Source organism: Lissotriton helveticus, chromosome 10, assembly GCF_964261635.1.
Source record: "Lissotriton helveticus chromosome 10, aLisHel1.1, whole genome shotgun sequence".
NCBI lineage: Eukaryota > Metazoa > Chordata > Amphibia > Caudata > Salamandridae > Lissotriton > Lissotriton helveticus.
Genome location: NC_136071.1, coordinates 17895882 through 17918377, shown reverse-complemented (window position 1 = coordinate 17918377; position 22496 = coordinate 17895882). Strand labels below are relative to the sequence as shown.

The 22496-nt window shown below is 50.5% G+C and overlaps 1 protein-coding gene across 1 annotated transcript in view; it reads right to left on the bottom strand.

Moving 5' to 3' along the window:
* The window catches only part of SLC6A8 (solute carrier family 6 member 8), a 171626-nt gene that overhangs the window by 71804 nt on the left and 77326 nt on the right, over positions 1-22496 (bottom strand). The window contains exon 3 of the mRNA XM_078664574.1: positions 8809-9070. Coding sequence (XP_078520700.1) covers positions 8809-9070 — 262 coding nt within the window. The remainder of the gene's footprint in view (positions 1-8808; positions 9071-22496) is intronic.

Genomic DNA, 22496 nt, shown 5'->3' with positions numbered 1-22496 from the left:
GGAGCTTGCTGGAATGAGCTGGCTGTCCCTTATGATGGAATGAGCTGGCCATCCGTCTTGAGAGAGCTCACTAGGACGAGCTACTCGTCGATCACGACGGAGCTTGCTGGAATGAGCTGGCTGTCCCTCATGATGGAATGAGCTGGCCATCCATCTTGAGTGAGCTCACTAGGACGAGCTACTCGTCGATCACGATGGAGCTTGCTGGAATGAGCTGGCTGTCCCTCATGCTGGAGTGAGCTGGCTGTCCCTCATGCTGGAGTGAGCTGACTGTCCCTCATGCTGGAGTGAGCTGGCCGTCCATCTTGAGAGAGCTCATTAGGACGAGCTACTCGTCGATCACTGCGGAGCTTGCTGGAATGAGCTGGCTGTCCCTTATGATGGAATGAGCTGGCCGTCCATCTTGAGAGAGCTCACTAGGACGAGCTACACATCAGTCACAGCGGAGCTTGCTAGAATGAGCTGGCTGTCCCTTATGACGGAATGAGCTGGCTGTCCCTCATGCTGGAGTGAGCTGGCTGTCCCTCATGCTGGAGTGAGCTGGCCATCCGTCTTGAGAGAGCTCACTAGGACGAGCTACTCGTCGATCACGGCGGAGCTTGCTAGAATGAGCTGGCTGTCCCTCATGCTGGAGTGAGCTGGCTGTCCCTCATGCTGGAGTGAGATGGCCGCCCATCTTGAGAGAGCTCACTAGGACGAGCTACTCATCGGTCACGGCGGAGCTTGCTAGAATGAGCTGGCTGTCCCTTATGATGGAATGAGCTGGCTGTCCCTCATGCTGGAGTGAGCTGGCGGTCCATCTTGAGAGAGCTCACAATGGACGAGCTACTCGTCGATCACGGTGGAGCTTGCTAGAATCAGCTGGCTGTCCCTCATGATGGAACGAGCTGGCTGTCCCTCATGCTGGAGTGAGCTGGCCGTCCATCTTGAGATAGCTCACTAGGATGAGCTACTCGTCGATCACGGCGGAGCTTGCTGGAATGAGCTGGCTGTCCCTTATGACGGAATGAGCTGGCTGTCCCTCATGCTGGAGTGAGCTGGCTGTCCCTCATGCTGGAGTGAGCTGGCCGTCCATCTTGAGAGAGCTCACTAGGACGAGCTACTCGTCGATCATGGCGGAGCTTGCTGGAATGAGCTGGCTGTCCCTTATGACGGAATGAGCTGGCTGTCCCTCATGCTGGAGTGAGCTGGCCATCCGTCTTGAGAGAGCTCACTAGGACGAGCTACTCGTCGATCACGGCGGAGCTTGCTAGAATGAGCTGGCTGTCCCTCATGCTGGAGTGAACTGGCCGTCCATCTTGAGAGCGCTCACTAGGACGAGCTACTCGTTGATCACGGCGGAGCTTGCTAGAATGAGCTGGCTGTCCCTCATGCTGGAGTGAGCTGGCCGTCCATCTTGAGAGCGCTCACTAGGGCGAGCTACTCGTTGATCACGGCGGAGCTTGCTAGAATGAGCTGGCTGTCCCTTATGATGGAGTGAGGTGACTGTCCCTCATGCTGGAGTGAGCTGGCCGTCCATCTTGAGAGCGCTCACTAGGACGAGCTACTGGTTGATCACGGCGGAGCTTGCTAGAATGAGCTGGCTGTCCCTTTTGATGGAGTGAGGTGACTGTCCCTCATGCTGGAGTGAGCTGGCCGTCCATCTTGAGAGCGCTCACTAGGACGAGCTACTCGTTGATCACGGTGGAGCTTGCTAGAATGAGCTGGCTGTCCCTTATGATGGAGTGAGGTGACTGTCCCTCATGCTGGAGTGAGCTGGCCGTCCATCTTGAGAGCGCTCACTAGGACGAGCTACTCGTTGATCACGGCGGAGCTTGCTAGAATGAGCTGGCTGTCCCTTATGATGGAGTGAGGTGACTGTCCCTCATGCTGGAGTGAGCTGGCCGTCCATCTTGAGAGCGCTCACTAGGACGAGCTACTCGTTGATCACGGTGGAGCTTGCTAGAATGAGCTGGCTGTCCCTTATGATGGAGTGAGGTGACTGTCCCTCATGCTGGAGTGAGCTGGCCGTCCATCTTGAGAAAGCTCACTAGGACGAGCTACTTGTCGATCACGGTGGAGCTTGCTAGAATGAGCTGGCTGTCCCTCATGCTGAAGTGAGCTGGCCATCCATCTTGAGAAAGCTCACTAGGACGAGCTACTCATTGATCGCTGTGGAGCTTGCTAGAATGAGCTGGCTGTCCCTCATGACGGAATGAGCTGGCTGTCCCTCATGCTGGAGTGAGCTGGCCGTCCATCTTGAGAGAGCTCACTAGGACGAGCTACTCATCGATCATGGTGGGGCTTGCTGGAATGAGCTGGCTGTCCCTCATGATGGAGTGAGCTGGCTGTCCCTCATGCTGGAGTGAGCTGGCCATCCATCTTTAGAGAGCTAACTAGGACAAGCTACTCACTGATCGCTGTGGAGCTTGCTAGAATGAGCTGGCTGTCCCTCAAGACGGAATGAGCTGGCTGTCCCTCATGCTGGAGGGAGCTGGCCGTCCATCTTGAGAGAGCTCACTAGGACGAGCTACTCATCGATCGCTGTGGAGCTTGCTAGAATGAGCTGGCTGTCCCTCATGACGGAATGAGCTGGCCATCCATCTTGAGAGAGCTCACTAGGACGAGCTACTCATCGATCACGGTGGAGCTTGCTAGAATGAGCTGGCTGTCCCTCATGATGGAGTTAGCTAGCGTAAGCTTGCTGTCCATCACGAGGGAAAGTATGCTGGAGCGAGCGGACTGTTCATCAATAGGGAGCTTTGTGGAGCGAACTGGTGGTCTGCCATGGAGAAGTGTGCGTAAGTGAGCTCGCAGTCAACCATAAGGAAGTGTGTTTGAGTGAGGTACCCGCCCACCCCAGGGAGCATGCCAGCCTGAGCTGTCAGAACATGAAAATGAGCCTGCCAGAGTAGGCTGGTGGCCTGTCGTAAACTTGGAAGAGTGAGCCGGAAGGCCATCACAAGCAAGCGTGATAGAGTCAGCAGACGGTCTATGAAGAGGAAGTCTGCTAGAGAAAACAAGTGGTCCATCACGAGGAAGTGTGATAGAGTGATCTCACACTCAACAATAAGGAAGTGGGGGAGGGAGCGCTAGCGGTCCGTGGGAGCAGGCCAGAGTGAGCAGCTAGTCCATGAAGAGGGGACCTGCCCAAGCGAGCTGGTGGTCTGTTACGAGGGACTGTGCTAGTGTGTTCTTGCACTCGAGGATAAGAATGTGAGCTAGAGTGAGCTAGTGGTTCATCACAAGGGAGCATTCAAGAGTGAGCTCTCAGTCTATGAAGATGGACCCTGCCCGAGCGAGCTGGTGGCTCGTCATGAGGAAGTGTGCTAGAGTGAGCTAGCTGTCGATAATAAAGTAGTACTAGCAGTCCATCACAAGGGAGCATGCAAGAGTGAGCTGTCAGTCTACGAAGAGGGACCATGCCTGAGTGAGCTTCTGGTCCGTCACGAGGATGTGTGCTAGAGCGACCTAGCTGTCGATAATACCGTAGTGTGCTAGCAGTCCGTCACAAATGAGCATGTGAGAGTGGGCTGTCAGTCTACGAAGAGGGACCCTTCCGGAGCAAGCAGGTGGGCCGTCATGAGGAAGTGAGCTAGAGTGAGCTAGTGGTTCATCACAAGGGGGCATGCCAGGGTGAGCTGCCATTCTATGAAGAAGGACCCTGCCAGGGGGAGCTAGTCGTCCTCCATTAAGGACCGTGCTAGTGTGAGCTTGCACAGGATAATAAGGAGGTGCGCTAGAGTGAGCTGGAGGTCCATCATAATAGAGCTTGCTAGTGTGTGCTGGCTGTCCATCACGAGGAAGAGCATGCTGGAGTGAGCTTACTGTTCATTATGATGTTGCTTGCTAGTACGAGCTAGTGGTCGAACACGACAGAGCTTGCGGGAATGAGCTCACTATCCCTCATGATGGAGCTTGCTAGATTGAACTTGCTGTCCATCATGAGGGAAAGTGTGGTGTAGCGAGCTGACTATCCATCTCTACGGGGCTTGATGGAGCGAACCGGTGGTCGTTCACGAGGAAGTGTGTACAGTGATGTCCCAAGTAAGTGTGTTAGAGTGAGCTACTGGCCCATCCCAGGGAGCATGCCAGACTGCGCTGTCAGTCCATGAACATGCAGCCTCCACAGCAAGCTGGTGGCCTCTCGTAAATGTGGTAGAGTGAGCCAGAAGGCCATCACAAGCAAGCATGAAAGAGTTAGTGGACAGTCTATGAAGAGGAAGTCTGCTAGAGTGAACAAGTGGTCCATCACAAAGGAGTTTGCTAGAGTGAGCTTGCACTCAATCATCAGGAAGTGTGCTAGAGTGAGCTAGCAGTCCATTACAAGGCAGCATTCTAGAGTGAACTGCCAGTGTACGAAGAGGGACCCTTCCTGAGCGAGCTGGTGGCCTATCACGAGGCAGTGTGCTAGGGTGAGCTAGCTGTTGATAATACGGTAGTGTGCTAGAGTGAGCTAGCGGTCCATCACACTGGAGCATGCCAGAGTGAGATGTCAGTCTAGGAAGATGGACCATGCCAGAGCAAGCTTGTGGCTAGTCATAAGGGAGTGAACTAAACTGAGCTCTCTGTCGTTAAGAAAGTGTGCTAGAATGAGCTAGCAGACCATCACAAGGAAGAGTGCCAGAGTGACCTCTCAGTCTACGAAGACGAAGCATGCCCAAGCGAGCTAGTAGTCTGTCCCAAGGGAGTGTAGTAGAGATGACCTAGCTGTCGATAATAAGTAGGTGTGCTACAAGGCCATCGAAAGGGAACGTGCAGGGATGAACTGTCAGTATAGAAGAGGAAGCCACCCAGAGCAAGCTAGTGGCCCGTCACGAGGGAGTGTGATAGAGTGATCTTGCACTGGACGATAAGGAAGTGAGCTAGAGTGAGTTAGTGGCTCATAACAAGGGAGTATGCCAGAGTGAGCTGCCAGTCTATGAAGAGGGACCCTGCCAGGGGAAGCTAGTCGTCCCCCGTGAAGGAGTGTGGTAGAGTGAGCTTGCACTTGCTAATAAGGAGGTGCGCTAAAGTGAGCTAGTGGTCCATCACAAGTGAGCATGCAAGAGTGAGCTGTCAGTCTATGAAGATGGACGCTGCCCGAGCGAGCTGGTGGCTCATCATGAGGAAGTGTGCTAGAGTGACCTAGCGGTCGATAATACGCTAGTGTGCTAGCAGTCCATCACAAGTGAGCATGCAAGAGTGAGCTGTCAGTCTATGAAGATAGACTTTGCCTGAGTGAGCTGGTGGCTTGTCATGAGGAAGTGTGCTAGAGTGAGCTAGCGGTCGATAATAAAGTAGTGCTAGCAGTCTATCACAAGTGAGCATGCAAGAGTGGGCTGTCAGTCTATGAAGAGGGACCCTGCCTGAGCGAGCTAGTGGGCCGTCACGAGAAAGTGATCTAGAGTGAGCTAGCTGTGTTGGAGTGAGCTAGTGGTCCATCACAAGTGTGCAGGCGAGAGTGAGCTGTCAGTGTACGAAGAGGGACCCTGCTTGAGCGAGCTGGTAGTCCATCACGAGGCAGTGCGCTAGAGTGAGCTAGCTGTTGATAATACGGTAGTGTGCTAGCGGTCTATCACAAGTGAGCATGCCAGAGTGAGCTGTTCGTCCATTTAGCCGGGGACTGCTGGAGCGAGCTGGTGGTCCATCATGAGAGGTTCTCCTCTGCGTCTTCCTCCTCTCCATTAAACTGGCAGGTGCACTGGCACCAGGGCCTAGGCCGTGACCAGGGCACCTCCGTTGTGGCTCCAACCCTAGAGAGCCGTCCATCTTCCTCGCTCACACCGGGCCCCATGGTAACAGCACCCCCCCTCCCCTCCTCTGAGTCATCACCCCCCCTCAGGCGGGTGGAGGCGTCATCCCTGCAGAGGGGCTCGGCGTTTCCAGGGCAACAGACGTCAGAGCCCGAAGCCTGCAGACGTAGCCGGTCTGCTGATGGGATGACGAGGCTGCGGGGGGGGGGGGGGGGGGGGGGGGGGGGAAGAGGGGGGGGAGGGCAGTGCGGCGCGAGCGCGCTCTGCTGCAGCACGGAATTGGCGCAGACGCCCCCGCCCCCCGTCCGTGCTCCTGCATCCCTCACTGGTCCTCTGAGCACTGGTGCCCCTGACGATGACGTCACACGCAGGTATTGCAATGGGTGGGCCAGTCTTTGCTGATGACGTCACGAACAGCCCAAGGGACAGGAGCGTTCCCAATCTATGACCTCACAAGCCAGCGTCTCTATGACATCACAAGCCAGCGTCTCTATGACATCACAAGCCAGAGTCTCTATGACATCACAAGCAAGCGTCTCTATGACATCACAAGCCAGAGTCTCTATGACATCACAAGCATGTCCTGTCTATGGCATCGCAAACAGCTGCAGTATGACATCACAAACAGGTAATACAACGGGTGCATTCCAAGCCTATGACATCACAAACAGGCAATACAACAGGAGCATTCCAAGCCTATGACATCACGAGCAGTGAATACAACAGGAGCATTCCAAGCCTATGACATCACAAACAGGTAATACAACAGGTGCATCCCAAGCCTATGACATCACGAGCAGTTAATACAACAGGTGTGTTCCAAGTCTATGACATCACGAGCAGTTAATACAACAGGTGTGTTCCAAGCCTATGACAACACAAACAGGTGTGTTACAAACCTTTGTCATCACAAACAGTTGAACAGGAACTTTCTATCCATGACATCAGAGTAAATGGAATTGGCCTATCCGGTCGATGACGTCACAGCCTGTCGCCATGGTTTGTGCAGCGCGGGTTAAGGTGTAGTTTGGGGCTCGAAGGGCAGTGTGAAGCCGCCTCTAGGCGCCTCTGTGACCCAGACGACACTGACCACGTGTCCTGCAGGCAAAGCACGCCCGCGCCTAACACCCTGGCCCGGGGGACGCTGGGAGCTGGAGGGTGGGCACTGCCACCCGCAGCCTGATGCCCTGGGGCATGCTGGTGCACGGCTGCTCCATCTGCCCTCGACTAGTGGGACTTTCAGGAGTTCATGCTGCAGTGCCAGGCTGAGCATGGCGCATTCACAGTGCTGCAGGGGCAGGCTGCAGAAGGGCACTGGAAGGGCACGCGCTCTCCGTGCCTGTTGTGGGCACATTAATGGCCCTACAGGGACAGCGTCCAGAAGGACACTCGAAGGGCACGCACACGCCGTATCTGTATCTTAAAAGAAAGGGACTGCGGGCTTTTTCAACCGGTCCAGCATACATGCCCAACCATGGATCCATGGAGGAGGGTGTGCCGCTCCTAACAGTGGAAATGAAGGAAGTAACTAAGGTTGGCTCAGTGAGACAGTGCCACCCCAAGACCAGAAGGAAGGGGAACCCCTCCTTTTGGAACTAGGACCCTCACACACCCAGCCCGCTGGAGCCATGCTTCGGTCTGCTCCTCGTCGGGTTGGCGCTGCAATGCCCACGGGCACCCCACGAGGGGCTCTTTTGGGCCGGCGCTGCAATGCCCGATGGGCACCCCACGAGGGGCTCTTTCGGGTTGGCGTTGCAATGCCCGACGGGCACCCCACGAGGGGCTCTTTCGGGCCGGCGCTGCAATGCCCGATGGGCACCCCACGAGGGGCTCTTTGGCGGAGATCTTTTGTTCCATGCCGTTTGGTGCCGCGGGTGTGAGCGGCCTCAAGAGTGTAGATGTGGGCAGAGTGGGTCACTAGACCAGTTGGAAACTAAAACTGGAGGTAGAGGTCCAATCAGAAGTATTTGAATGAATGTGGCCCCTATCCTGATTAAAAACTAGGTATGCCCCCCCCCCTGCTGTAATGTTACGGGGCCCTGCGCTCTATATGCCTCTCTGTGCCGTATCTGTGCCAGCTCTGGGTACATTCACTGCCCAGTCTGTCCTGCAGGGCTAGCCTGCCCACGGGCGCTGGAAGGAAATGCAGTCTCTGTGCCAGCCCTGGGAGCCCTACATTTATTGCCCAGTTTGTCCTCCAGGGCTGGCCTGCTCAAGGGCCCTTGAAAGGACATACACTCTCCTTGCCAGCCCTACAGGTGCAGCATCCAGAAGGGCATTAGAAGGGCATGCCGTATCTGTGCCAGCCCTGGGTACATTCACTGCCCAGCCTGTCCTGCAAGGCTAGCATACAGACGGACACTAGAAGGGCACGCGCTCTCCGTGCCAGCCCTGGGTACATTCACTGCCCAGCCTGTCCTGCAAGGCTAGCCTGCCCAAGGGCACAGGAAGGACATGCATTCTCCGTGCCAGCTGTGGGTACCGTACGTTTACTGTCCAGTCTGTCCTGCAAGAGAGGGGGGTGACGGGCGTCTTGGGGTCCTTGCCACGTCACATCTGCGGCCCCCACCTACTCCATGGATCTTTCCAAACCCAGAACTTCTCACCTCTGGTTGGTGCTTTTGCACACCCCTCCTTACTCATAGGGGTCCCTGTGCGTGTTCACCCCGCACCCCGGGGCTGCCCAGGGAAAGGGGCCGATCACACTGGGTGGCATACCAAATCAAACACACACGCACTCACGCACAGACACGCGTGTGGCCTCTCCCCTACCATCACCACCACTGAGGGGAGGGAGCAGTTGGGGGGGGGGGGTGTTAATGGTACCATCCCAGTGCAGGCCCAGTCTCAGCAGGAGGCTGGCATCAGCGCTGAGGGCAGGAGCAGGCCTTGTTACCCCAGCCTCCACCCCCCCTGGAGGTGAGCTAGCCTCTAGGGCTGGGGCAGGGTCAGTCACCTTCAGACTCTATGCACCCCGTTTAGCAGGTTCACACCCCCCATTGCGGCTGATGAGTCCCCACTCCACCCCGCCACAGACCACCCTCGCCCACCCCTTCCCACCGGAGCCGGAAGGATAAAGGCCGGAAGTACTCACTCCCAGAACTCGGTGACGGGGGACACCTTGTCGGACAGCTCGTCGCAGGTGAGGTTGCCAAAGGTGGAGTTGGCGCTGGCGTTGGCGCAGTCTTCGTGGCGGAAGATCTCCACGCACTCGGGCGTGTTCCAGGGGTTGCTGCACGTGGACCAGGGCAGCGTGGCGGAGAAGGACTTCACCAGGTAGTAGACGGCCCAGGCCAGGATCATGATGTAGTAGGTGTTGCAGAAGAAGACGATGACCACGGAGGCGAAGCCGATGCCTGCGGACAGAGAGAGGGACATCACAACTGAGGCGCAAGGGCGCGTAGCGCTGCGAAGCAGTCCAAAGCGCCATAGCCATGCAAAGCCAAATGGAAGAGTGCGTTGGTCAGTGTAGTGCTGGCGCGAAGGAGGGGTGCTCTGGCCAGGTGGACGGTGGCCCCAAAGGGTTGGGTTAAGTAGAAGACAGGAGTGGGGGGCAGGGAGTGACCCCCGTGTTATTGGCTGATCTGAGGGAAAGACGGAGGTCAGTGTCCGCCACCCACACTGCTGGGTTGGGGCTAACCACTGCCTGACGTACAAGTGACCCCTTTAGGTGAACTGGTACCCAGAAATTTTATTGGCCCAGCGCTTCAGGTGTTTCAGAGTAGGCAGGCTAGCGCCTTGAGACTCTCGCGGGTGAATAGCGAGCTTTACAAACCCCTGTTTGTGGATTGGCGGTTAGTAGGGCTCTACAGTTCTTCTGGGCGCATGACCGCAGAGATCCGTGGAATCCATTTTGGATGCCCCTGGTGAAAGATGGCCCAAGATGGAAGGAGACCCGGGTGTTGGCAAAACTGGGATTCACGCTACCCTTGTAGTGACCCAATATAGTGATGGTACGTGCCTCACAAATGGTACACCCAAAAGCCATTGGGAAAAGGTAATTCAGGTACTCGGGGGGAGGTTTGTACCCCTTAATCCTGATATGACTGTGGAGAATAATATCCAATGATTGTGTTCCTGGAAATAATTACAGCAGAGACCACGTTTGACAACCTGAATGATTGTTTTGATGAACATTCTTAAGGAATCCTGCCTTGAAAAAGCCCTCGGCCAACAGGCCCTCGGGCGAAACACGTGTCGGCTGTTTTTGTCTATTTTCAGCATTACTATGTGACACTAAGAAAATAAAAAAAGTAGCAACCACTGTTTGTGGAGAATAATATCCAATGAGTGTGTTCTGGTAAACAGTGGTTGCCACTTTTTTTATTTTCTTAGTGTCACATAGTAATGCTGAAAAAAGACAAAACCAGCCGATACGTGTTTCGACCGTTGGTCGGTTGGCCGAGGGCTTTTTCAAGGCAGGATTCCTTAAGAATGTTCATCAAAACAATCATTCAGGTTGTCAAAGGTGGTCTCTGCTGTAATTATTTTCAGGAAAACAATCATTGGATATTATTTTCCACAGTCATATCAGGATTAAGGGGTTCAAACCTCCACCAACTACCTGAATAGCACAGGATGGGGGTTGTGGTAGTCGCCCCAGACAGCGATAGTGAATTGCTCGAATTGTAGTGTAGAAGGTTGTAGCGTCAGACACTGAAGTGCGGGGGGAAGGAGAGGGCGGCGTTAGGAATGCTGCACTGAACTTTATTAGCAAGCCCCCCCGACCTCTCTTTCTGAGCACTGCTGTTTGACAGACGGGGACCCCCCTCGCTCACACAATACAATGCCACTACAGGGCATGTTTAAGGGTGTTGTGAGATTCGTGTAATTTGTTTTTGCACAATTATGTGCAATTTAACCCTGGGCGTAGTGCGCGAAGTAGCGCTACGCGCAGCTATGCGAAGTGCACTTCGCACTACGCGAGCTACGTGTAGCACTACGCGAACTGCATAGTACACTGTTCGCGATGATTGCACAGTGCCGGATACTTGTCCACACTGTGCAATCATTGGAAACGGCATCTTGCACAGTGCGAGCTGTCTTTTACTGCCGCTCGAGTAGATTTTTACTCGAGCGGCAGCTTTCTCAACGCGGACTGGTAGTTTCTCATCACGAGTATACGCAACCACTCGCAATGAGAAACCTGACCTCCCCACGTTGAGAAACTCGCCAGGAAGTTTATTTTCCACGCTCGCGATCGGCAACTTGATGTTGCTGATCGCGAACGAGGAAAAAGTTTCGCCGGGATGTCATTTTGCTTGCTCGCGGTCGCCAACGCTGAGGACCGCGAGCAAGCAAAAAATGACCGCTGCACTACGCTAGGCATGTTTGCACTGTTCTACGTGCAGTTCGCGTAGTGCAAAGTAGCGCAAACTATGCTAGCGTAGTGCTTTGCTTAGGATTAGTGAAATTTCAGAAAAATAATGTGAAATTATGTGTAACCTTGTGTCAATTTTTGAGTCAAGAATGCATTGAACACAGGAAAAATACTGTGAAAAACACTGTTTGCACGCAGAGCAGCCCCTCGCGTGGTGGGTGGTTGCATTGTTCAGTGCTTTAATTTTTCTGCCAACGGTGTGTAAGTACAAGATGTGGGATAGTGGTCTAATTTAGGGAATTGCTCGTAACAAGTGAAACACAAAATTACCAAAATTAAACGACTCATGCAGGCATAATCTACATTTCACCTGGTTCAAAGTCTACCACCCAGCACGGTACCAGCCGGCAGCAGTAAACCAGCCGTCACCAACTGAACAGGCAACGAATAACTGAGCTCGGCCACATGGCGCGGGCAACCAGAGGACTTTAAATTAGTCGAGTCCCAACTGTGACCACTTCACATCTCACGACGACAACCAGATGTGGAATGATGTTAACAAAGTCCACCCCAGCAGCTGTCACCAGCAGCCTCCCTCCGACCCACGCCTGCTCAGGACTAGAAACGTTAAACAAGATATCTCAGAACGGACGACCGGTGGAGTGTCCAGCTCAGGGGACTCTGACCCACAGAGCTGCCCAAAGCTGCCGGCGACCGAAAACCATAAACTGCGGGTCTATCTCTCACACTTCTTCATCCATCACGCTGCCGAGCCCTGCGTCCCGCACGACAATAAATGCGTCTCGGCGGCCCTCGCGCACGACTTGGAAACACTTCCCACATAGGATCAAACCAAGCACTACACCTTCCGGTGTTCAAAATAGTTTATTGAGTTTTCATAATAAGCACTAAACAAGAGACAATACAAAAAATAGTACCGAAAAAGTACCCACTTACAATTAAAAGAGAACCCTTCCAACCACACACCACACATGGTGTAAGTAGCGTGCTATCCGTGTAGGTAAGCGCTTCAGTGCCCCACATAGGCGTAGTAGGGATACATAAATCTTGCGATGCACTTGCCGTCGGTACAGTGCAGTATTGGCACTCAGAAGAGTGCAGTACTGGCTCTAAAGAAAGTACAGTACGCACTCTCAAGACAGTGCCGCACAGCTCCCAGGGCGCGGCAGCATGGGGTGTACTGCACGGGTAGCCATGTCACGGGACCGGTAGGTGAGTTTCGGCGGCACGCGCACCCTCCCATAGTCATTAAAACAAGCAATTATTCCATAACGCCCCGGGCCTGAATAGCAGAGCCTTGTCCTACATGGGCTATAAACATTCCTAGCTCCATTGGACATGCTTGGCTGAGGACACCCTGCACGCCACCACCCCCTGCGGTGCGGGACCACTCATGGCGTCCCTCCGCCCCCTGGCGGCCCAGCCGTCTAATATGCTACCTTGTTTCTACGCAATTGTAGTATGCTTTCCATATACTTAAGGTATAATATACTCCCTCGTCTATCAGTTCTAATTAAGGCTCCCTGTTTTCCGTTTTTACTGATTTTTACAGACAAATACAGACAGAAAATATGTATTTTCTTGTCTGTATTTATTTTTAAATGTGGATCAAAATGGAAATTGGGTTACTTTTTGAGTAATTCTAAATACTGTCTGCCATGACTGCCCGGCCAGTGGAGGTGTGGATTGATAGGTTAGGGGGCTAAAAAAGAAAGGAATGTTAGTAAGAAGCTTTAACAGCAGTAGATGTGCACAAGATGGATACTGAAATCTGCACATTTTCTTAAAACTGTATTAATTTATCATCTGTTGGTGTTTACAGTATTGAAACCTAGTAGGCATTCAAGCAGGAGTGCATATTTACCGGTTAAATAAATGTGGAAATATACTAGTTTCATCTTAATTTTTCCACAAAACCCAAAATAAATATGGATAAATACAGATAAAATTAGCAAAAAATAAATATGGATAAATACAGACGGAAATGTCAAAAAAATAAATGCCATAAAACCGGGAGCCCTAGTTATAAAGGGCGTTCCTCACATTGTCACCTATAATATAGCGCTGGCTAGATCCGGAGGTATCAGAGCGCTTTACATGAGAATCAACAATGTAACAGAAAAAGTTCAACAATTACACAAAACATAAGCAATACAATTAGGAGAGGAGAGAAGAGAAAGGAGAGAGAAAAGTAGTGGAGGGGGCAGGGGAGGTGAGAAAGGGAGGATAAGGAAAGAGACAATAAGGAGAGACGAAAAGAAGTCTGTCTAAAGTACAACTAGGTAGGTGACGACCAAGGAGGGAATCCACGGCCCATCTCACCTATAGCTAAACCAGGTAGCTCCATCGGGCGTCAGACAAAATAGTTCAGTCTCAAATAAATTGAGAGAGTCGAGAAGGAGAGACATAAATAGAGGGAGGATGCGGGAGGAGACGACAGTAGAGACGAAAGGAAGTGCAACAATGTGGTTCAACAATATACCAGAAAAAGATCAGCAAGTAAACATAATATCAGGTAAACCTCTCCCGTAGGGGAATAGGGCCCAGGCCATGTGCCGCTTTATACACAATACACAGAGATTTAAAACAGGTTCTCTCTTTAATAGGCAACTAATGTAGATCTTTCAGGGCCCCCGTCGTAGAGGCCTACGGTGCCAATTCAGCGCCAACTTTGCTGCCATAGACTGGACTCTCTGTAATCTCCGTATGATGTACTGCGGTGCTCCCAAATATCGAGCATTACAGTAGTCCAGTCTGCTAAGAATTACACTCTGTACCACAAGTGAGCGAGTGTCCTTAGGCAGAAGCGGGTGGATCTGTCGAAACATCCGCAACAGCAAGAAGCATACGTTGGCAGTTTTATTTGCCTGGGATTCCATTTGGAGACTACCATCCATTAGTACCCCCAGAGTTGCGCACAGTTTTGGCATTCTATTCTCTCTTTACGCTAGATTTATAATATGCTCTCATTCCACCTCACTTGTAAAATTCGCTCATTATACCGGATTTGTAATACACTCTTCTCGTACTTAACTTGTAATTTTTTTTTTTACATTTGATTTGTAATAAAAATAATATTAATCATGCTTATTCCTAACTTGTAGTACCCTTCCTTTATATGGGATTTATAAAATGCATTACATATACACGGGCTTTGACAACCTAACTGGGAGAAGCTGGATATGGCAGCAACTTCTTAAAAGAACACAGTTTGGTCAAGAAAAGCTACTGATTCCCAGGGTAAAAACTCTATTTAAAATAATTTAACAATCTAACACTCCAGGGGCAAACCAGCTGGGATACCTGTGATTTAACCCCTTTGCCGCGGGGCTTATTCCCCCGCGACGCGGGGGGGGGATGCGGGCCGCGTGCGCGCCGCGGTGCTTGTGATGTAATCAGCTCGTCACGCTGCACGGCGGGGCTGTGCTCATGACGAGCTCAGCTTGTCATGACCACGCCCGTTTTCGTGGAACGTTCAGCACAGCAGGGGAATTATCCCCGCGTGGGCGTTCCGCGGTGGTCATGAAGAGCCCAGCTCGTCATGAACACAGCGCCACTGTGCCTTATGACGAGCTCAGCTCGTCATGAGCACCGATGGTGATACACTCAAGCTGTAAAATGGCAGAAGAGCGCAGAGAACTAAACGAGTCTCACAGCTCTGAGTTAAACGCTGCCTCTCGTCGAATGCAGTACACCTTGTAAGAAGCCGTCGCACATTATAGCCCCTTCATTAGGACCACAAACCACACGAGTTGTGCATACCAAAATAAACCTGGAAACTTTCAGGAAAGTAGAGTGTAGCACAGAAATTCTATTTTATTCAAGAAATGTCTACGTGGCTTGCATGGCAGTGTGCAGATGGTCAGGTATGGAAACATACCACCAAGTGGCCACCGTTGAAGCATCCGAAACAGATGAGATTCTGTCCCTGTGGTCAGTACGTTCTAAATCTGAACACTCCGAAGAAGGCACAAAGTGATGAATTGGAGAAGGAATTGCAGGAACCGAGAGAGGTGTTTCCGTTGCACAATACATCAGCTCTATAGAATAAAGGTGGATTTTTAAGCTAAGCACTGCTATGAAGGGTTTAAAGGAGGACGTTGAGTAGCATAACCTTATCCTCAAGAGATGCTACAAGCGGATAGGCTATCTACTGTTGCATGCTGTCCATAGCAATCCTGGTGAACTAAAGCCTGTGCTGAGTCAGTAGTGAAGTAAAACATATGCTTGTAGCATATTGCGATGGGTGTTAGGTTTATGTTTTTGTATGTAGAGCTTGTCAGTCAAGCTTGGGGTATTTACTTTCTGGTGTAATGGCACTTATTCATAGCATTGTTAATTCTTTAGTTGATAACGGTCACGTAGGTTTTTGGTGCAATAGATGTTTGAGCAACTAAAGCATGGATAACATATTACATGGTTTTGGAAGTTTTTTAAATCCATTTATGGTTCTTGATGGGTCGTTTTAAATTACCGTTACCCCTGATGAAGGGCTCATAGCCCGAAATGATTGGGTGAACATGTATTTGGTTACTCTAAATGAAATGTGATTCATTCAGCTGTTGGAAAAAGCCTGGAAGGGCATTCTTTGAGCATTAACCCGTCCCATGCTCATGACGAGCTCAGCTCGTCATGAGCTACGGTGGTCGTGTGCTCATGACGAGCTGAGCTCATCATAACGGACAGAACGCTCAAACGTGGGTCTAATTCCCCTGCTGTGCTGAACGTTCTAGAAAAACAGGTGTGGCCGTGACAAGCTCAGCGCGTCATGAGCACACGACCACCGTGGCTCATGACGAGCCGAGCTCGTCATGAGCACCGGGGCGCTGTGGACAGTGGGGGAATTAGCCCCGCAGGCAAGGGGTTAAGAAGGTTTTAATCACATCACCTCCGTCTCAACTTCAAATTCAATAAAGAATAAAAAGGACGAAAAGGATTATTTGGACGATTATCAGAGTGGGATGTATGACATTACAACGCATGCTTTTACATCGCATGCCTTTACAACGCAAGTATTACAACGCAGTCCATTACAACACATAGTGCTTTGGGTTGCTGGATAGTGAATAGTTTAATTTACTATTTCAACTCCAGTCCCCGTGGACACTAGGGAAGGTTTTTGGATAGTAAATTAACCTATTCCCTATCCTAGAGCGCCGCCCAGAGCAATGCGTTGTAATAGTTTGCGTTGTAATGGTTGCGTTGTAAAGGCTCTGCGATGTAAAAGTTGCGTTGTAAAGGTTGTTCACCATCAGAGTGTGTACTGTGATAATTGACCGCATAGCAGTGCGGCTTCATGCTGGAGCGTGACGACGCACCAGGCGTTCTTGGATATTCAAACTCGTGCACTGGGACAGAGCACGCTTTGAGCATGCACGCAAATATTTGCCTTTGAGCAGTAGTTAAAAGTTGTTTACATTTGTTGAAAACGTAAGAGGAGTGCAGTCTGTTTTTAATTCTCGGATTTCTAGCAAGGTCACATTGCCCCTACTTGTGCAAACATACCAGAAACTAGTCCTCTAACAATCTGTTTTATTCTCTGCCAACAATTTTTTTTTGTTGATAAGGGTGATTCTTGAAAATAAACCATCTTAGTAAGAGCTCATGTAAAAATGAATAACATTCGGTTCCCTCAGGAGACTGCCCGGTTAGTGGGCGCGGTGCCCACTGTGCCCAAAGGCGCCGCCATTGCATAACACACGCAGAGCCTCACCTTTGAAAAATAAATATTAAAATCCAAATACTGGAAGGTAAGCAAGCAGAGGAGCCGGCTGCTTGTCCTGGTTCGACGATGTGGGACTTTGTACCCGTCAACGGGTATATAACAGCACCGAGCTGGTGGCGGCCTTGGCAGCCATTTTGAGAGTGTCGCTGAATGGACGTTACAATGAATCTGAATATGGCTCCTGTAGACGAGTGACTGACGCGCCTTCACTTCCATGAAAACATGATCAGCAAACACGCGACACGCCAGGCGCCTCTTGTGTGTCTGCCCGTCTCTCATGAGGACTCCAGTGTTTAGCTACTGTACTTGGCGTTATGTTTTATTTTCTCAGTTTCACCTCGCCTTATAATTGGCATCACCATATACTCCTTCCAACTCCTTCCGCTCAGACACTGTGCTGCCTAGATCTCTTCCTAAACCGCTTTTGCTTGAATAAATTAATAAATAATTCTACCACGCGGGCCCTGCATCCATTCCTTTCTTTGGAAGTGTCTTGTGGAGGAGTGTGGCTCAATGGTTAGAGGAGGCAGACCCTGATGCAGAGGTCTAGCCCGGGACCAGGGTTCAATTCCTGCCTCGGCGGGTCTTGGGCTCAATTTCCTCGGGCCTGATAATTCTCACCTCGGCGCCTAGTCTAATCATGGGTCCCACTCTGCAACTCTGGGCAATAGCTTGCTTAATCTCCACAACGGCCCCCACACGCTAAGGATGCCTGGCCTCCACCTTGGGGGTGCCCAGGAGTGGACACCTCACAGGGAAAGCCAGGATGGGTTCCACAGCGGTATGAGTATCAGCGCCAGGAAGCCGAATAGGCGACACCGCAAGGTGACCGTCTGGTGACAGTGCGCTCTATAAGTACCATGACATTTACATTTGTAGACATAAACCTAACAGGACACAGAGGGACTGCTTCCCCTCACCCTTTTCATTTCCGCAACCCATAAGTAAAATAAAATAAAATGTTATAATGAAACTCTCGCCTAAGCCACATTAGAGAAAGTATTTCACTTTTCTGGGGTCCTATTTACTATTTATGCCTCAAAGTGATCAATAGTGAGGAAAGTGTTGAAATATATCTATAATCTATATGCACCAGACAACTGCGCTATCCGTCCGTCTATCTATCTATCTATCTATCTATCTATCTATCTATCTATCTATCTATCCATCTATCTTTTCAAATTATTTAATTAGTTACAATATTCATCTATTAATTTTGGTATATACATATTTGTGTTTACATTTAAAATGAAGTTACATATTTAATGTATTTATTAGGATAGTAATTTTATGTTTGCTTTATTTGTAGTATAAATATTTTTACACATTTCTTTTTTATAAAAAAATTCATGTTATGTTAAATAATTATATATATTTATTCTGTGTATTTTCAATATTTGTCTCCAAGGTGTTCTGGCAGTCGATATTCTTTTACTTTACATGGTAAGTACATTGAGTCTCTATTTTTGTCTTCGAAAATTTTTGTGACAATATTTTTGTACCGCAATATTTTTAAAGTGGTTAGTATGTTACAGAAGCCGCCCTCGGGGAGGCCAAGGTGCACCTCAGGTCTTAAGGGGTGTTCTGCGGTCACCCTCCTTTCCGCTGACACCTCTCATGCCATTGGCCGGTTGGCTCATAAGCAGCCCTGGGGGTGGGGAGGGGCTTCTGGGGGGGAGGGGCTCCGGAGCGGGTTCATCACATACAGACGCGAGGCTGTCCTTCATTTCTGCAGGATATGAAGCCTGATCTATTTATAGCAACAGCGACTGCAGAGGCGCAGACACTGTCAGATCTATTTATTTATTTATGCGTCTTTTTAAAAGGCGCAAACTTTACCCGAAGGCGTCAGAGCGCTTTACAATAGAACCAGTTACATTACATAAGGACTTCAGAGTACATGGGTTACATAAAAGATACAAACAGATAAACTCTAAACTCACATAAGAATGGTAGTAAGTACATACGTCCACTACAGATACTAGCGGTTAGAGTCACATACTTACAAGTTGCGTATTCACTCGAGATTACATTTTAAGGATAGTTGAAGCGCTTAGGGTTGGACAAATATATATTACATATTTACAAAGCATGATCAGTTTTGAGAGGGACGCCCCGGGAGGTGGGGTATGTGGTGTATAAGTGAGGGGGGGAGTGAGAGGGCCGCCATGGGGCAGAGGAATGTGAGGGTGGGGGAAGATGTGAGAGGGAAACCGAGGGAGGTGGGGTTGTTGTGTATGTGTGAGGGGGTGACTTGAGCATGAGAGGGACACTGCGGGAGGTGGGAGTTGTGTATGTATGAGGGGCTGATGTGCGAGAGACGACTAGGGGCAGAGGAACGTGGGAGTGTTGTGTATGCATGGGGGATAATGCGAGAGGGAAACCAAGGGAGGTGGGGCTGTTGTGTATGTGTGAGGGGGGGACATGAGGGACGACTAGAGGCTGAGGAAGGTGGGGGTGTTGTGCATAAGTGGGGGGTGATGTGAGAGGGATGCCTGGTCGGGGAAGTGAGGGGTGTTATGCACGCATGAGCGGGGTGATGTGAGAGAAACACCGCAGGAGGTGGGGGTGTTGTGTATGCGTGAAGGGCTGACACGAGGGAGACCCCTAGGGGCAGAGCGAGGTGGGTGTTGTGGTGTATGCATGAGGGGGTGATATGTGAGATGGGGAAGCTGCCCTGCACACCGGCAGGAGGGAGGGTGGATAGGTGGTGTGAGCCCTAAGAGATGCCCCATCAGCTGCCTGGCCATGTGTGGAGGAGGGTAGAGGGTGCAGGGGGGGCGGCGCTGGCCTGGAAGACTGGCCTGAGGGGTATAAGATCAGTGGTGTAACATGGGTCCCAGCAGCGCGGTGTGGCCCTTAAGTTCCAGGGGCCCCCTCAGCACAGTACCCTGACCAGAGAGCTCCTGGTTAAGTCCAGAGGGAGCCCCCTCCATGTACCTTGCATGCGGGCCCCCTCAAGTTTCGTTACGCCACTGCATAAGATGTGACTTAATTTTACAGTTTATTACCATATTATTTTCATCAACCTGTCCCAATCTAAGTGTCAGAATGGGGCGGGGCCAGTGCTTCCGAGTGGCAGCCGAAGGGAGTTGTGCACTTTAAAATGTGTACGTCTCTTTGGCCAGCTGTCTCGCGACGGCCAGCCAGACATGCACATTTTAAAGTTCTGTAACCTAGCTGTCTTAGAGAGCTGGGTTAGAGAGAGCGCAGGCCTCCAGGGCTCTTAGGAGGGCGGGGAGAGCCTGTCCTATCCAATCATAGCACGGCGCTCATGCTGTGAGAGCCGCGCTAGGATTGGGTAGTGCAGTTTCCTGTGTCCGGAGCTTCCATAGGACACCCGAGGGAAGAGGACGCTGTGTTGCAAGTTAGGGAAGTAAATTATATATTTTTAAATTTTGTTGTGCCCCCCGCCCGCCACCTTTGGTACAACCCAGGGCTACTAATGTTTCAAGGCAGAACTAGTGCTTAAGTTGTAAAAAAAATAAGTGCTCGGGCCCTCGTTAGGCAGCCAATTCAGCTTGCCCAACCCATTGCCCCTGACCGTTCTGCCCATGACAGAATCAACACAACTACTAACCCTCACACTCCTACAAATGGGACAATTCACACTATTCCAGAGGCACAAAGCCATTACAATGGCTGGGCGGCAGGTAATAGTCATTTTTAATGTATATCCAATTAATAAACTACAATTCTAGTGCTAATCTCTAAATTAGAAAAGCAGTGCCACCATGTGGCAGATTGTCATAAGTGCCGGTGTTGACGTTTAAGTGCCGCTGCTGAGCATTGCAAACCACCGGCTCAAATTAAGCACTGGGCAGGACTAGTTAGCAGATGTTATCTGAAACCAATTTAATTAACACCCTTAAGACTAGGATTAAAATTTGCAACTCGTCTGTATTTCTATGTTGATGAGCGCTGTCATTTAAGTAATTCTGTGAACCTCCGCTGATATCACATTTTAGTCTATCTTAAATGTTTTGCTAAATGTCCTTCTCTTTTTGGTTTTGAAAATCTGGCCACCCTAGCTAGAGAGGTTGGAGAGAGTATTGAGACAGTCGCTGCACCAGGGCACAATGAGACACATGGAGGGGCACGGAAGAGACACGCGGAGACTGAAGAGAGAGAAATTGCTGCATCTGAACACGAGTAAGGCAAAGGGGAGCGTGGCTGGCCCTCTTTTGTTACTAGCTGGCGCCAATGCTTAATTTGAGCTGGTGTTTGCGGGTGAGGGCTACACCAACACCGCTATTGGGGACCAGCACGTCATTTTCCTCAACAGATTTTAACAAAGCTCAAGAATTAAAAGGGGAAAAGAAGGAGAAACAGAAAGAAGGACAAACAGTGGCAAAGGGAGAAGGCATGAACCGCAAGAGTGAGGTAAGGGGCGCGGGGGGGGGGTCTGGTGGAGGATGAAAGAGGCAAGAGGTGGAATCAGTGCTACACGGTACCCCGGCCTTCGATAGCGCCGCCTGCAGGCTTCTGAGCAAAACGTGAGCCGGGACTGACTCCTTCACAAACTAACCACTGTCCGACACAGTGCTTAATTTGAGCCGGAGCCTTCCGGTGCTGAGCACAGCCACATAATTGTTAATTCCACGCTTTTGAAATCAAGTAAATTCAAATTAAAAGCCATTACATTTAAAATTGATATTTAACTAAAAAGTGGACAAAAATAGGGACTCAGGTCTGCCACAAGGTGGCGCTGCTCTTGTAATTTAGAGAGGAGCAGTGTAACAGCTGTGTAGTGAAACAATATACATGAAAAAATGACTAATACCTGCCTCCACAGCCATTTATTTAGCTTTGGGGAGCAGGAATAATCTTTACTGTCGCATTTACATGCGAGAGCTATGGTGAGTAGTTGTTTTGGCGCGAATGCCAGAGGTGATGGGTGGTGCAAGCTACAGTGGCCTCCCGGTCAGAGCCCTGGCACTTAACATTTTACAAATTAAGCACTGGACACACAGGTTTCTGAGGCACGATTTCAGTGGGTCTTGTATGATTTAAAAATAAATCTTAACTATGTTGTCGTTTTCTATTGAAATGGGTGGCTAGTCACCGCCTCGAGCGGCACAGTCATTTATTCTTACTAGGCCTGGTGCTGGCCAAGACATGTCCACTCAGCCAGCCCTCTTCAGCCATTGGTCTGTTGTGCCATTCACATGTTTCTCCTGCCCACTGCAGCATAACACCCGTGGGTGGGTTGGCCGGCTTCCAACACTGACTCATTTTAATGAGCGTGACAGCATTCTGCCCTCTCCCAAGGAGCACATGTGCCCACAGGGGGGCTGCACTCTGTGCCAGGGACTTCCAGGGCAATGCCAGCTTTTTGAGGGGAAATAAAAGTACTTTATTCCTGGTTTTTATTTTTTTTACAATAACGAGAGACCAGCAGCTCCCCCAACATTAACATTTTACAAAAAACACGAACAAACAAACCACAGGTTGCCAAAGCCAAAAGAACCATAATTTACCAATTTTTTTTTTTAATTAAGCCTTGTGAAGTTCTGTGACGTATTCCACTAATTAATAAAATAAGTAGATAATAAATAAGCGAATAATTAAATATATGTTGAAGGGGACTGACTGTTGTAATGCTGTTGAGGCGCTCTGTCTGTCTTCAGAGACTCACAGAAAGATGTGAGTAGCTCTCACAGGGTCCGACAGAGGCAGTCAGAGAGCAGAGGCCCCCGGGATCACAGGAGAATGT